At 37.4% G+C, this 17,222-nt stretch overlaps 1 protein-coding gene across 2 annotated transcripts in view; it reads left to right on the forward strand.

Annotated features, from left to right (window-relative positions):
- Positions 1 to 17,222, forward strand: part of LOC139699778 (inhibitor of Bruton tyrosine kinase) — a 36,645-nt gene that overhangs the window by 9,247 nt on the left and 10,176 nt on the right. For both annotated transcript variants that reach the window (XM_071598211.1, XM_071598210.1), the window contains exons 6-10: positions 8,322 to 8,611; positions 8,718 to 9,684; positions 9,789 to 10,105; positions 12,000 to 12,202; positions 15,663 to 16,080. In XM_071598211.1, the coding sequence (XP_071454312.1) occupies positions 8,322 to 8,611; positions 8,718 to 9,684; positions 9,789 to 10,105; positions 12,000 to 12,202; positions 15,663 to 16,080 (2,195 nt within the window). The remainder of the gene's footprint in view (positions 1 to 8,321; positions 8,612 to 8,717; positions 9,685 to 9,788; positions 10,106 to 11,999; positions 12,203 to 15,662; positions 16,081 to 17,222) is intronic.

The raw sequence follows: 17,222 nt of genomic DNA on the forward strand, positions 1-17,222 counted from the left end.
GTGCAACTTAATGATTTCAAAATATTAGTACTGTCTGACCAAAAATTCATTAACCCTCTGGCTCACGCACAGTTGGCATATGCTGGATGCCAGTCAACATGGTTTTATTGGTATTTGGTGTGTGAGTTTATTGAATGATATCTCTTTCTTTGTATCTTCCTATTTACACTTACGTCTACACACCACTGCTAGCAGGTTTTCTACACCTCATATGCCTTCTAGAAGGCCTTGCCTGGAATGCTGCCAAGCGCTCTCGTCACGTCCTGTTTTAATGCTTCCACCGAGCTGTGGTGACATCCTTTCAGTACGGTTTTGAGAGAGAGAAAGAGGAAGAAGTCTGGTGGGACATGGTCTAAAACAATTTGGATCCTCCCTCACATGGTTGAGAAGCTCTTGGTAGATCCCCATGCCAGCTTTCTTTTGTTAGTCCGAGAGCACTCGCAGAACCCATGCCCATATTTTCGGTCACAAGTCAATGCACATCACATTTAGGGATGCCAAATTCATTGGAAACCATACGAACACTTAATCTGCAATCCCTGTCCAACAAAACCTTTACTCTTACAAGATTTTCCTCAATTTTTAAGGTTGAAGGAATGTTTGGTGCCTTCAACATCTCCTCTACCCTACCAAAACAACTTGTGCCACTTAAAAACACTCGATCTACCCATGGGGTTATCACAAAAAGCTACCTTGAGCATGTCATGAGTCTATTTCCCGGTTTTGCCCAGTTTTATGCAAAATTTGATGGTATAGTGCTCTTACAATAGCTGGTTCATTGCGGACCGTAACGAGGTCACATATAGAGGTTTGGCAAGCGAACGATCAGCACTCAGTGAAGGCTGGGAGCCTACTGCCACTGGCCTCCAGCCTTTCCTGAGACTCCCCTCCATCGGACCTAGCCATGGAAATCGCTGCCTGTCCGTCCGTCTATCCATAATGAAACCCATAATTTATTTACTAAATAAATCTTTGTGATGTGGCATTTCTCCTGACCAATTGAAAATTAGTGAGAAAATACTATAATACAAATATAAAGGTGTAAAGTCTGATATAAATTGCAATAGACTAATATATCTTTTATCTCAATTTACTGAACTATTTCAGTTATTTTTTAATTTTAGATTATTAGGGTTTCTGGATAAGGTCAGTGATATATCTTATTCACAATAGGGTTATCAAAAAGGCAGATCTATGGTGTCAGCAGTAATGAATGCTTTCAATTTCATAACCTGCTCTTTAGATAACCAGAATTCAGTCCTTGCTTTGTTCTTGAATTTTACTTGTGTCATTGACCATCCCTCCCTTTTGAAGAGAGCTTATAGACTGGTTGTCAGAGGCATAGCCTTGCAATGGCTAAGATCTTATGTATTTGGGAGATCACAGATAGTGCAACCAATATTAAAATCTGTAAGTATACATCAGATACCTATCCTATTAGCATTTCTGTAGGGCTCAATATTGGAACCTATTTTATTTTTGTTATTTTAAATGGCATACCAAAGCATCAATTCCGTTATTTTGCGGGGATTGAGATTGTGTGGTGGCTGAAGTACCGGCTTCCCACCAAGATGGCTCGGGTTTAAATCCTGGAGACGGCAGAGTGGTATCCCGATCTGAGGTGCTTTATGGAGGGCACTTTGAGTGAGTACACCGTTCGTTGGATGGGACGTTAAACTGCAGACCCCTTGGCTTCTTTCATCTAAATTAGGCTAATGCCGACACCAGGTTACTCTTCACACTTCCTCATTTCCCAACCCTTCCTAATAGCCTTGGTGGCGGCAGGGTAACATCCTTCCATGCCAACCTTGAGGTCGCGGGTTCGATACCCCTCTAGGTAGGTTTTTCCTCCACCCAGGGCTTGGGTGTTTGTTATTGTCTGTATTGTAATATGTAGTAGGAGTTAGGTGTAAGAAGGGACAATAAAGTCTCAATCTCCCTCAGTAAAAGTCAGTAAATAAATAAATTAATGGCACAAATGACCTTAGCTGTTGGTCGCCTCCCCTAAAACTTCTGCTACTATTACTGTAATTTTGCCGATGAATCAACCCTTATAATTTCTATGGAACCTTACAGGGTCAGAGTTCACCTCATGCAAGTTTAGTATGTCCATCAAATGAAAGAGAGAATGACTTTTCCATAGAATTAGAAATTCTTTGGAAAAGTGCATTCTCTTTCACTGGATGGATTTTTTCAATTTCTGATAAAAGTAGCCCAAGGATTCTGTTTGCAATAGGTTTTAGACAGAGTCTGGCCTTATGACCTCAAAGAAAACATTGGTCCTTGCATTTAATTCTGCAATATTGCGAGAGATGTTAATTTAATTCTCAACTATGAAATAGTCATTTTTCCATTCAATAATAAGGTTTTAGGTCTACATGTTCAACAAACCTGTGCAAGGAATATTCACGTTTGTATTCTGTGTTCTAAAATTCACACTGAGATGTGTACACTATTTGGTTACTGCATATCTCAGTCTCTCTAGAGGTATTTAAACTCATATTCTAATTTTGTCTCCATGGCATCAGGTGGAACAGTGTTCTGGGGATCATCTGTTTGCATGTTGCACCAAGTTTTCTTGATTAAAAAAAATTCACTAGATGTGTACTTGGTGCTGCTTAGAGGACACCATGCATGCCCTTATTAAAAAAATTAAATGTTTTTACCATTTCATCCATGTATATATTTTCCATGTCTGTCTTCATCAGAAATAATATCCATCCCTTTCGTGCTCATTGTCATACTCACTCATATTCCACTAGAAATCATCACCACGTCCTCACAAGTTACTATAAATCAGCAATTCCATATAAAAGCCCAAAGGAAATGGGATTCAGAATTTATGACACAAGACCACACTCATTGGAAAAAAGTGATACATTACATTAAGAGGTAATTCACAACTTTCTCTAGAACTCTCATGACTAATATTTCAGGGTGAGGCAACATTATGTAGTTTCGAATGGAAACTTTAGAACCTACTTCAAATGAGATGCTATTATTCATTGGATAAATTTTTGAATGACATGTTTTAGTGCATTGTGTTTTCATTACATGCTACAATGAATATGTTCTTGTTTCAAGCATGTTCATATTGTTGAAATTTATCTGTATTTTGTACTTTTTGTTTCGTTTCTCCTATACCTACATGATATGTATGGCCAGTGGATAAATAAAAATATTATTTCAATATTATTAAAGAGTATATTGAATAAAAGTGAATTGTGGTACTCTAATGGTACTTGTATGAAATTTCCAAATTGCCCTGGGAATTAAGAAAAAGAGTGGCAGGCATTAGTGAGGCAGAGATAGAACCAGAGCAAGTTGAGTTTAGGTCTGGTGTACAGATATCAGAAACACATCAATTCCACAATTAATATTTATTGGCAGCCGTTGTTTCACTGCTGTGTGGCATCATTACATGATGATGCTGCACAGTGGTGAAACCATGGCCATCAATAAATATTAATAGCGGAATTGCAGCGTTTCCGTTAGCTGTACAGTGGAGAAACTCCACCGAGTAACAGCTAAAACAGCATATTTAGGTCTGGTTTTCAAAGGGGTAAACTATGAACAGAGGGGAAAAGAACAAGAGATGGTAAAAATATTCCTAGAAAAAAGGTTTATATTTAACAAAGAAAAAAAATTAAAATGACTAAAGAAAGGTGCATAAAACATGAAATATTGGTTTGGAGCACTCAAAAGGTGTTTCTGTTGTTATGAAGTAAAAATCCAGTATTGAAAATTTTTTAGCCAAAAGGTTTTTGAATGCCTTAAAAGATGAGGTTTTTTGTGTGTGTCTGTGAATTAAAATACGCCATTGGTAGAATATTGGTATTTATGATCATTTAAATACTTCTAAAGCTATAAACAAACATTCGTTATATTTTTTGTTTCTGTAGGGTGAAGTGTGATCAACACCATTTGAACATTTGTGTTCCAAAAAGTGATGAAAGTGCTTCAGAGTTAGAGCCAGTTCAAAGGCATGGGAGCTTAGTTTTCTGGAAAAATGCCAAGCTATTTATGATATGGACTGCCATATGCATTAAGTAATTCACAACTTTCTTTAGAATTCTCCAGACTAATTTTTCAGTATGAGGCAACATTAAAGTTGATTTCAGAAATGGAGTTGAAAGAATAAATATGAAAATAGTTCACCAAATATCCATTACATGAAGTAACTTCTTTTTCCTTATAGCCATCCAAGTAATGTTTTCCCTGAATATTTTTATAACAGTCCTAAAATTTCAAAAATTTTATTGAATATGCGCCGCAAAAGAAGAAACATCATGAATTCATTTTGAAAGTCATGTTGTCATCCCAAGATTGTTATAAAATCTCATCATTTCCTTCTGTGAAGAAGTAAGAATTATTTCCTTTTACTCTGGCAGTTTTCAAGGCATAGTACTTACAATAATGTATTAGAGAACTGTCAAAATGTAGTCTCTTCAATGTGAATGGAAGTAATGACTATTAGTTTAACTATCAACTGAAAATTGCCAGTAAAACACTTGTTATTAAAGTTTCCCATAGTTTTTAGTCTGTATCTGAGGTTAGAAAAATATCCTTCCTAACGAAGAGCTTGAATACGGCACCATCATTGGTCATTCAATCCTAAGATTGGTTGACTGTAGCCCTCCATTCTACCCTATCTGATGCTAATTGGCTTACTTCCTGCTAATTTTTGCAATGTACTTTCTTCTTTATTTGTCCCATGTCTTTATCCCTTGGCCTTCCTCTTGGGACTTTTCCCTCTATTTTTCCTTCTATTATATTCTTCACGAATCCATTGTGCCTCAGGGTGTGGCCAATCCATCTGGTTCTTCTTTTCTCTATGGTGTTCCTTAAGGTTCGGTCTTCATCTATTCTTCTGTATACTTCTTCATTTCTTGTTTTATCCATCCATTTGACCTCCTCCAAGTATCCTCCTCTGGTACCAGGTTTCGCAGGCTTCTAGTCTTTTATGGTCTACTTATCCAAAGGTCAATGCCTCTGATCCATAGAGTGATTTTAGCTCCATATGAATGTTTTCACGTATTGTTTCTTCGTCTGTAGTTCTATCTTCTTTGAACACATCAGTTGTCTTTTCATTGTGAATGATCTATTAGCTTGAGCTATTCTTCACTTGATGCCTGTAGTACTTCTTCCGTCCCATATGATGGTACTCCTGAGATAGGTGAAGGAATCCATTAGCTCTAATTGTTGTCCTTTCTGTGTGACTACTGTATTCCGCTCCTTGTTTTTAGTGCTCATAAATAAAGGGTGCGTTTGCCTAGTGAAATAGTTTGATTCTTCAGGTACCCCAGATCAACTGTTTATGGTATTGCTGCTAAGTATGATGCTTTGGAGAAGTCTTGGGAAGGTTTTGCTGACTTGGCGAGGGAATCTCATTCGAGGAAATGCATGTTTGCCCAGATTTAAGCGCCGCACCCTTTATAAAGGATACCATTCTTTTTTGCCCTTGTACCCCTGGGCCTTTGGTAAATCTTTCTGCACTACTTATTCTTTGTGATAGGAAACAAATTGTAGAGTTTATCAGGCAAATTTACACAAGATAAGAAATAAGGAAACAAATTACTTTATATACTGGCCCATAAGATGTACTTTTTTTAGCTCCAAAATGGGCTCTAAAACTGGCCTGCATCTTATGGGCCAAGGGTATGTGGGAATGACTGTGTCATCTAAGTCACAAGTGCATTCCCCAGGAAAAATACTTACTAACAAGTATTTTTCCTTCAGGCTTAGAAAATGGTGTCTGTATTAGAAATTTTGATAGTAACAGTGTTTTGAGCCAGTATTAAGGAATAAAGCTTTGATAATTCCTCGACAAAATCCCAATTAAAGCATAAACTTGTGCAATTTAGCATCTTTAGTTTTATCTCACATGTGGTGCCAGTGGTAAACTGAAATTGGCCTAATGGGGATGTCGCCCCTCTGGTCAAACATGTATCCCCTATGGTATATCCTGAGACTACAAACATTCAACCCTAAGAAGTATGATAGTGTCTTTCAATGCATTATACAGTGTGCGGCACTTAAATCCAGACAAATTTAAATTTGAATTTCCAGCCATATCGTAGTTCCACTTGAAGTCGCGATTGGAGTCCTTGAAATCTATAGGCATCTAGTAAACAGTCATAACATCAGTATGGCCCAGATGTTAAGTACAAGTTTGGAGTACAATGGAAGAGCTGCTATTACTGAAAGTGTTCACCCTGGGCATTATATTTCAAAATGGTTCGATTCTTTGGGTACCCCAGATCAACTCTTTACGATCATGTGGCTAAGTATAATTCTCAGGAGAAGTCTGGGGTAGGTTTCGCTAGCCCTTCGAGGGAACACGTGCTTATCCAGATTTAAGCACTACACCCTGTACATTCATTTCCATTAGTGTGCATGCAGACACTAATTTAAATGCACACACTAATTGTTGCATAAAAAGTTAAAGTTATGATAGCCTCTCAGGATCTAAATAGAGGTTTTCATACAGAGTAGCATTCAAACTTAAAAGAGTATTGAGTTACCCTTCTGTACATGGAAATAGGACAGCCAAAAGGCATATTGGCCCTCTGACTGAGAGGAAAATACAAGAATGAAGCAAGCGGAAGATTGATAAAAGTGAATTCTGACAGGAGTAGAAAAACTTTGTTCATGTGCTCCTAAATGTCGAACACATTAAGAGCTGGATAATGAATTACAAGCAGAATGGGATTACTGTTTCTAAAAAAATGGTTTTGATTGAAGACAGAAAATTAGCAACAGGTATGTCTATTGTCAATTTATCTGGGGCAACATCCTGGTGCAAGAGATTCATAAAAGGAAATAGTCTGAGCATGCGTAACGGAACTATAATATCACCAAAAGTACCCCTTGAATGTAAAAGAAAGGCTATGAAATTCCAAAACTACAGGTAGTCCTCTGAATAAGTAGTTTTTGTTTGTGTGCAATCATTTTAAGGCACAGAAAAAAACGTCAGCCGAAAGCCTTACCATTGAATGGAAGACTCTTCTTGATGTGATTCCTAGTGGATTAACTTCTCGATTGCAGCCTCTGGACGTGTCAAATAGTCAATAAACGATTCGAAGGAACTATGCAAGAGTGGATTAAGTAGATTGAGGCGCCAACTCATGATGTGTATGTACGAGGAAAGTGATAACTCGGGTGAAAATAACTGTGCATATGATTTTAGTATCAGTGATAATGATTGTCTGGGATTCAACAATTAATATTTATGTAATAGCTATTTTTTTTAATCTTATAATTCAATTTTCTTTGCATAAATTGTTCAAAATAGTCGGAGTCTCTTTGGTCTGATCCAAGCATTTTTTGTGTTGTCTAACCTGAACAATCACAGTGCATTTTATGCGCTGGTTCATCTAATGTGCCAGGATATATGGTAATTAAGTTTTCTTGAAGAAATTTTGTATTTAAAAAAAAAAATAAAATTGCAAAATTATTATCAGAGCACAATTTAGTTATCTAGTATCTAGACTCTTGATTGTGTTTCTTTACCACGAACATTTCTTAAATAAATACATTATCTTAGGGGTCCTATTGATTCTTCCTTTGTACTCGATTGAAAATATTACTTCTTTAAAATCACCGAGTACCTTCAGTTATTTTCTTTTGCCTTGCTCGATTTTATTCTGTTCACTTGAATATTAAAAAAAAAACTATGCTTTTCTTATCATTTTCTCATATGATTAAGGTTGGACATTCTAAACTTAAAATGACCATGTTTCTATAGTGTGTTCATGAAAAATGAAGGCACTTCTTTCTGTTTGAGCGGGATTCTTACTATGGTTTGAGGTGACTTACAAGGTTAATGTGCTTAGTTTGTTTTTTTAGTGCCCTACAAGCCACCGCTAGGGTGTGTGGCAGGGAGTGATTACACACCAGACTTTTTTTTTTGTGTGGAGTGATTACACCCCAGAATTTTGACCCAAAACACTTTTCCACCCTAGCACGGTCGGACAATGTTATTCTGATGCCTTATCATTCTTAGGAAAAATTATGTCTTTAATCTATCTGTTCTACACTTAATCTCTCCAAGCTTATTTTTGACAATGCAGTGGTGTATAAAGATATCCGTTGTCCTAATGATAAAGTTGCTCAAGTATAGATGGCCTTAATGCAATAAACCATGGGTGCGATATTTGGCAATTATTATCAAAGTTAAAATACATTTGGGGAATTTGGTGCAAAGTGATTAAACGCTTAGGTTTACCAATTATTCACAGCACAGTTATATTATTTGCAATGTTTCTCTGCCTATTTTAATTTATGTAATTGATAATTTTTGTTGTAATTATGTTTTATAGTCAGAAGATGTGAGTGGATGGGGCGATTTCAGAAGTGGTGGCGATGAGCTCTATATTTTAATGTTAAACGAAGCCAAAAAATTAATGCTATGGTGGTCGTCAAGTGGCCATTTCACAAGATGTGATCTTCATCTGGGCAGTCGCCTGATAAATGCTGTGGATATTGCCCTGGGCACGGACAAACTGCTCGTAGTGACAGAGGAAGGAGAAGGATTTGAGACAGATTTCAAGATTAAGAAAAGGCGTGAAGATGTCATGTCCACTGCATCTCAGCAGACTGCATTGCAGAAGTGAGTTTAAACATGATGTTTTAAAAATGTCTCTTACTTGATGGTATGTACATTGAAGCACTTTGTGATTATCCTTTGCTTACTAATAGTTAACTTTACCTTTTAGGTTGGTTGACAAAGATAAGTCTTTAGATTTTTATATGAAAAAGATAATGTTTATTCATCGAGCAAATTCTGTGTTTTGCAGTCCGAAAAGTTTAAACTTTTCAATTATTCAACTCCATCCTAATTCTTTAACAAAAAGGCCCGAGGCTGAAAGAATTCTAGGCTTGGAAGGAGACTTATCCTGCCTACTGGAAGAGGCAGAAGAATCTGATTGTATATGTGATGTTGTGTTTTGTGTGCAAGATGTTAGAATCCCTGCTCATAGGTACATACTGGAATCCAATTCTGAATGCCTTGCTAGTCTAATTGAGTCTGCGGGAAAGGCTCAAGCTTCCTTGTTGCCACAGCAGAGCGACATGGAAATGTGTGTGAATAATTGTCCCAAAAAGCATAGCTGTGTGACAGTGACTGTTGATGGCATAAATGCTGTTGTCTTCAAGGAAATATTGAAGTTTGTATATACAGGGGCGTGCGACTTGTGCATGCCGGAACAGTGGTCGTGTGAAAAAGATCATGAATATTCATGTTTTGCATTGAGAATGAAAGGCCAGAGCTGGAAGGACTTGGCTAAAGTCAGTGATGTTAATGGAGGAAATGTTTGTGAATCTCAAGCCGGTGTGAAGGCAGCAAAGGGAAGACACAAGCGGATAAATGGCAGTGATGATTCAGAATTCAATCCCGTCAGTGATGCTCAAAGAGCAGCTGCTCGTTTTAAGTTAGATTATTTGTCTAAACTGTTAGATGGACTTCAGTATAATAAATCTAAATGCAGCATCCAGAGGAAAGGAAATACATCGAACTCGGATGAGAAAATCCATCCTAAGATTTCATTGAGCCCATACAACTGCGCTCACCTCTATGATGTTGTGATTGAGTGTGAAGGAGAAAAAATAATCAATGCACACAAGTGTGTTCTTGCCATGAGATCCAAGTACTTTGAGACAATGTTCAAAGGGGATTGGATTGAGGTTAGTGTGAAATACTTCATCCACTTGCCTCCTTCTGCTCCAGCTATTCTTGCAGGTGGAACAGAACACCATCAAATAATTACTGCTTTGTTTTCATTTTTCAGTGCTCAGGATTAAAAAATATAACGCTACCATTTTCTTATGAAGTGATGCAAGCTATAATATTGTACTTGTATCAGAACAAAGTTCCTGCTCTAAACAAATCAGATGATTTATCCTATATATGGAATGTACTGATAACTTCTGATCAGATACTTCTGGAAGGGCTGAAAGAAACCTGTGAGATATTGTTGGCCAACCATATCACGTTAAAAAATGTGTCTGAATTCTATCAAATTTCTGACACCTATAATGCTAATAAGTTGAAACAGTTTTGTCTGGAGTATATGTGTACAAATCTGTCTGCATTGCTGGAATGCAGGTAAGAAAATATTAATTTATCTTTGAAGTAGTTTATGATTTATTGTGTTGGTAATACCCTTTTTACGCATGAACTAATGTTATTATTCCATAAAGGACTGAGAAAAATTTGATGCGCAAAGATTTACATGCCAGACAGGCTATTTATAATATTTTTGTCTGATAACTAAGTATCCATGTAAGTTGGAAAAACTATGCGAGTTAAATTTGATTTGCATTTAAATCAAGACTGCTGGTTTGAGTTGGAACTTAATTTGAAGGAGAATTATTAAATATTTGCAGATGTACAACTTGGACTTTTATTGAATTTTCCATGTTTTGATGGACATAAGAAAAGAATATATTGGCAAATGACACTCGCTGGCCTTTTTTCACAACTGCTAATGAAATATCAGGAATTTGTATCTAATTATGCACTAAATCCACAAATACGCTTGGCATAATACTAAATATTTGTTGGTAAGTTCAAGAAGGATTGGAACTTTACTCTATGCTAATGGATGTGGGTGAAATTTGAATTAACTTTTTAAAAATTTAAATGAATCATTCAACTGATTTGTTGATCAAATCTTGAAGCTTTGCAAGTCCTTAAATCTCTTCCAAACAAAACAGCAAATTTAGGGGACAAATGGTAATGCCTTATTGTGGATGCATTCGTACAATAGAATCCATTGGCAATGATCCAAATAAATCTCAAGCTTAAGTTGAGTGTTAAGAGTTGCTTTTAGGTTCAACTGAAAGGTACCTAAGGGGACAATACTAATACCGCATTATATTAATAAATGACCTTCACAGCCACATCTTATCACACCAAAGTGAAGCAATTTTATATGCTAATATTACATCATTAAACATGGGAGACAATTTTACGGGTGCCGCCAGTCCAGCACGTCATACTTCGTCGACCAAACGTATCATTACTGGATACCTTGAAACTGTTATAACATGCCAAATTTATTTCATATTTGACTGATTGTGTTGTCCTCTGGGGTCAATGTTAGTGTAGCAAGAAAGGTGTTTCCCTTACAAAAATGGAATGTGAACACAATGGTGAATGGTGGCCATCATGACTCCAGGATTGCCACTATTTGTGTGACTCAAAATATTGACTCCACCCAGAATGTACATTCTTTGATTGCTATTTTTTGCTAAATAGAATCAATTTGCTTTTCTATATAGCTCCACTGTGCGTAGTCCCTTGGCACATTACAGGGAGAGTGTACACTTGAAAAGCCAATCGCTCCCTGCATCTACAAAAAGACCCACATTAATCACCCTTGGTTATTTTTCATAAAATGCTGATGTGCATGTAAATAAGCCCGCTGTGGCTTCATTTAATTAACCAAAAAATTTGGAGATCAAGATTGTGCGGTGGTTAACGTACTGGCTTCCCACCCTGAGGGCCTGGGTTTGAATCCCCGCGGTGGCAGATATTTTTCAGTGGTATCCCGATCTCTTCTTGAGGTGCCTTGTGGAGGGCACATTGAGAGAGTATGCCCTTCCTTCAGATGGGACATTAAGCTGTGGACCCCTCTGTGTCTTTCGTTAAGAGTAGGCTAATGCCGACGCCGGGTTTCTCTCCACCCTTCATCCTTCCCTTCCTGTCCTCAATGGCGCAAATGACCTCAGCTGTCAGTCGCCTCCCTTAAAACTACTACTACAAAAAAAGGTGTCACCTCGAGTGTTACTCAAGTATTGATGAATTTCTAAATGACAAATTAAATTAGGCTAATGTTTCCTGTCTAATAATCTGTTGGTTTAGTTTCTTCTTTGTGTAATGATGTGTCAGTTTTGTATTTATTGTCTTTTTTTCCACGACTATATTCCATGTCTTATGTTTGACCAACTGGAGGATAAACTTATTTTTTATGAAAATTTCCCTTAAATCTTTTCAGGGCTCTTGATGATATAGATCCAGAACTTTTTGATGATCTCCAGTTACATTACTGGGGGACGAGGCCAGTGGTGTTAAAACGCCATATCTCCATACCTTGTGAATACCCAGACTTAGCCACATTGCAAAGTGTTTTTGAAGTGATTGGCATACCGTCTCAAGAGGAGTATGTTCAGCACTCAGAATCAGCTCTTAGGAAGGAAGGTTTGTGCATTGCAGTAATACTAATTAATTAGTCTTAACCCTGCAGTGGCTAAGTGCTATTATAACACTATGGGAGGTTGCACTGTTAGACAGTGGCAGTTTTTCCTCCATAAACATGTATTTTCTATCATCATTGTGATCTAAAAGTGGTAATTTCTCCGTGTACTATATACAATATTGTCTGTGATTTTAAGTGGAAAAAATTCAACACAAAATGGCTGCATTTCATATTGTTCTTGTGTTGTTGCATGGCTTATAAATATTAGTAGTTGTCATAGTTTTGGGGGAGGTAACCGACAGCTGAGATCATATGCGCCATTAGGGATGGATGGGAAAGGAGGAATGGTGGAGAGAAACCCGGCATTGGCATTGGCCTACTCTTGTCGAAAGGTGTCAAGGGGTCCGCAGTTTAATGTCCCATCTGACGGACGGCTTACTCGCTCAAAGTGCTCTCCAGAAAGTACCTCAAGTAGGGATCAGGATACCATTGAAAAATATCTGCCATCTGCAGGATTCAAACCGGTTACCTCTTGGTGGGAAGCCAGTACATTAGCTGCAGCCCCATCCCGATCGCTCTTTAATAATATTCTTCCAATTCAGCCCAATTTAAAATGCTATACTGGATAAAAACTATGAATCATTACACTTAGATGTTTCAAAGATTGAAACCCCTATTTATGACAGTTTTCACATTTTAAATTGCTGTATAATAAGCAAATATGTCCACATTTGCAGCAGTTGAACTATGGGTGAGTCAGTCTGCTCTTCTTCCAAACTCATATTTCACACTTTTCTTAATATTGCACTGTATCAATTTTTCCCTGCAATATGATGAGGTAAATACCTCTTTTACTTCCTTATTACAAAGGATAATTTACATTTTTTTTCTAGTGACTCAGGGAGGAGTTTAATATGTCATTGTTGTACATGCTCACGCACTAAACCAACGACAGATTTTCTAAGGATGAGTCATCTTTTGTCAATTTCATTAATTTTGTTACCCATATATTCGTCATTGTCCATTTACGCCAACAGCATTCAATGACTGTATAATAATATAATCTTTGGTCAATGCCTGGTATTTCTTGTCGCATAATAATTTGTGCACATCTCATGAACAGTACTACACGTGAGGCAGTGTAGTTGTCCTTCCTCTCAAATGGCCGATCACCGATTATGTCTACCCCTCTGTCCAGTGGCTGCAGCTTTTCTCTCAGAAACTGCACGTATTGTGGAGTAGGACTTTTTATGTGAACAGTGTCCATGTCCAGATTACTGTTATGCACTCTTCCTTTGGTGGAGGGAATCTTCTTCATCCTGCCAGTCCTTAGTGGAGAGTAGAATTTTTTTAGGGCTTTTCTCCTTTTGTTAACTAACATCTTCTTAATTTTATGTCTTGATCAAGCATCACATTTCAAATTTCACTTTATCATCATATTAAATAAAAACTTGCAAAAATAATTTATTGCGACACCACGCAGTTTTTTGCTTCTATGAAATCTTTAGGTACAGAGTTTGCCTGAATATGTCACCTATGTGATGAAATCAGTTGATTTCCAGTGAGTTATTTTCTTGAAATTCACAAAAATTTCTTTAATTGGAAGATGAGATTTAGCAAATGTGAGCTAGGCAACCATTGATTTCACCTCATCATTTTTCTGCAGCTACATTCTCTACTTAAATTATAATTTCACCTTATTATTTATCATTTACTCTTGGAGGCATTCTTAAAAAGACATGCACTATAGTATTGTATATCACTGTACCCCACCATTACACCAGGAAAAAAGTTGTGTTGTGCCTTGGTATATGTCATGAAAAACCAGTTGAGTATGTTAAAACATTTTGCATGTATTCTTTTATCTTATTACCTCTAGAGGCTAGAAATGTCATCTTTTCAAGGTTTAAGTGAAGACATATGTGATTTGCACACTTTAATCTGGAGAACATAATTTTTACTCCTTGCCCTCTTTATCAAAATAATTTTATGTAGGCATCTAGTAAACTTCTTGAGTTTGAAACCATTGGCTTGAAAGTTGTCACTTTGTGTCTAATAAATATATTATTATTATTATAACAAAAACAAATCGAAAAGAAAAATAAATTATGTAGTAAAAACATGTTATCAAATCAGAAGCGTTGTAATTTGATTGTTTTCAAGCAACAATTATTATAAATTTTGAATGGCTGGACAAAGTTCTAATTATATCATGCGAGAAGTCCAATTAAAGAAAATTTCAGCTTCAATATGATTGTGATGTTGGTATTTAAAAAAAACTGAGTCCACCATCTATTAGAATGAATGGGAGACACCAGTCACTGCCTGACCATATCATGACATCCAACTTCATAATTTTTACAATTGTTTGCGCTAGAATGTTGGAATTCTTCTGGAAGTTACTCATGTTCCAGGTGCTTGCCGATGGGTTTCGGAAAAAAATGCATTTCCTATTGTGCATGAGTTAAACCTCAAAATTAGAAACTTCCTCGTACTTGTCTTCTGACGTATGAAAATTAAATGGAATTTCAACCTGAAGGTGAAAATTGTGTTGGTTTTTTATATGGTTTATGTAAAAGGCAATAGGAAAAGCTTCAGGAAAATTGGTTTATTTCAGATATTGCTTCGATACCTCAAAATTCTTCAAAGTATATCTCTTGAGTGGCGACACACTTTCGCCAGGGGATTTTCTGCGACTCGAAGGCTGCCTGTTAGGCAGATTCTGGAAGGTCCCTAAGGGTACACATGGAAGCTTCTTTGACAGCACTAGGGGTCCCATGGCGGTTTCCTTTAAGGGAGGATTTCTCGTTTGAGGATAGGAAATAGTCTGCCGGTGCCAAGTCGGGACTGTAAGGGGATTGGGGAATTGTCACAACGTCGTTGCGGAAGGTTTTTGCAAGAAGAAACTCGGAAATTTTGGGCTTTTAAAGGAACAAGATGTTGTGACAAAATACCATACATACAATGCCACAGGCATTCGTAGTCGTGCGCGACGCAACACAGGCCACAAGTTAAAGCCAACTTTAAACATATATGCTGTTTATACCTTGACAGATTTCCAAAGAAACTGCGGGAGATGTCGCAACAGTAACTCTTAACGGAGTCCGATTTCCCGGAGTCCGGCCCCAAAATTTCCGAGTTTAAGAGGACACCTCGATAGCTTAACTGGCTAAAGCACTCGACCAGATATTGAGGGATCTGGGTTCAAATCCCAGTCAAGGCAAATGATTTTTACACTCTGAAATTGTTGCATTGAAACACAAGAGGATAATAAACTGACTTGAATTTGCAGTTTTTTTGGAAATCCTACTTGTGTTTCTAAATATAGAAGAATATGAGGCATTAATGTTCAGCACTGTCTTATACTATAGGAAAGTAATTCATTCTGGCTAGTGATTCTTGTATTCAACTATTCTTTTACTCTATAATACTAATCATAATGGGCTTATTTTCTTGGTGTAGCTGTTGAAGGATCGAAACGAAGCCGAGGGAAGAGGAAACAAAAGCAGCGGCCGATTTCTGTGGATGAGTGTGCTGGCCACCTAAGGAGGATATCATTGGGGTCCAGCTCGGGCTTGGAAAATGAAATTAATGGTGACAAAGTTGAATTGCCACTGACAGAGCTAGATATCTGTGAGCCATTTGATGAATGTGTCCGTGTACCAAGTCAAGATCAGCCAGAAAAGGACTCAACACATCCTAATGAAGAAAGTTCAAGGACCAAAAATGACTCTTTGCCTGTTTCTCAGGAGCATTCTTCCAGTTTCGGAACTGTTCCAGAGAAAAGGATGAGTTCTGTACGGGAGGAAGATTTTCCTAGACTGTCCTGTGATAGTAACCAAGCTAGTGTTTCATCCTCAGCTAAGGCTCCTAAAAACAGGTTTTTATTTATTTTATTCTCATAACTTGTAACCATTTTTTTAATGCTTAAAATGCATTTAACCCTTCGGCTGTGGGTGATAAGTGTGTCTCACACACATTGCATCATTATCTGCTCTCATTTTTGAGTTCCTGTTGAAATTCATAGTTTTAGTGTGCATATACTACCCTGTCCATTAAATACGCGAACTGAGGCCATAAAAACGTAATTTTGCAAAATATAGTCTACATCGATTTTACCCCCTTCAAAGTACTCTCTATTTGTTCCTATGCACTTATTTAATCTTCTTTTCCACTGTTCAAAGCACTCTTGGAAGTTGGCAGCAGTTAGGCTTTTTAGTTTTCTCATCGTTTCTTGCTTTATTGTGTCCACATCTTCCCAGTGATGTCCCTTCATTGTGTTTTTGCATTTTGGGAATAGGAAAAAGTTGCAGGGGGCGAGATCTGTTGAATAAGTAGGATGATCAAGGATGATGATTGAATTTTTTGCCAGAAACTGGCGAAATGTCAACGCAGCTTGGGCATAATTTTTGCACACATTTTTTTTAAAACCCTAAAGTTCGGCTGAAATAGTGTAAACTGTTGATTTTCCTAAATTCAGTTCATCAGCTATCATTTGGCCAGTTTTTTGATGATCGGTAAGGACAAGGAACCGCACACGATCAATGCTGTCGTCAACACAGGTGGTTGAAGGTCATCCCAGCCTTGCATCATCCATGGTGTCTTGTCGGCCACCTTTAAAATCCTTAATCCACTTGAAAACAGATGTTTTCTTCAGAGCGTTATCACCGTAAACAGCTGTCAACATTTCAGTGATTTCTTGATAACTTTATCCGCACTTGACTGAAAAACTTTGTAAACTTCATCTAAAAGATTTTGATCCTCGCTCACATGGTTGAGAAGCTCTTGATAGATCCACGTGCGAGTTTCCTTTTGCTCTTCCAAGGGCACTCGCGGCACCAACTTTGCACACACCTCTCTCGTGCCCATGTTTTCAGTCAAAAGTTGATGCACATCAATTCTAGGGTATCCAAGTTCATCAGAAACCATGCTGACACTAAATTTGCAATCCATCTCCAACAAAACATTTATTCTTGCAAGATTTTTGTCACTTTTTGGGGAAAAAGGGTGTCCTGAATGTTT

The sequence above is a fragment of the Hetaerina americana genome, unplaced genomic scaffold, assembly GCF_022747635.1.
Source record: "Hetaerina americana unplaced genomic scaffold, ioHetAmer1.1.p SCAF_90, whole genome shotgun sequence".
Classification (NCBI taxonomy): Eukaryota; Metazoa; Arthropoda; class Insecta; order Odonata; family Calopterygidae; genus Hetaerina; species Hetaerina americana.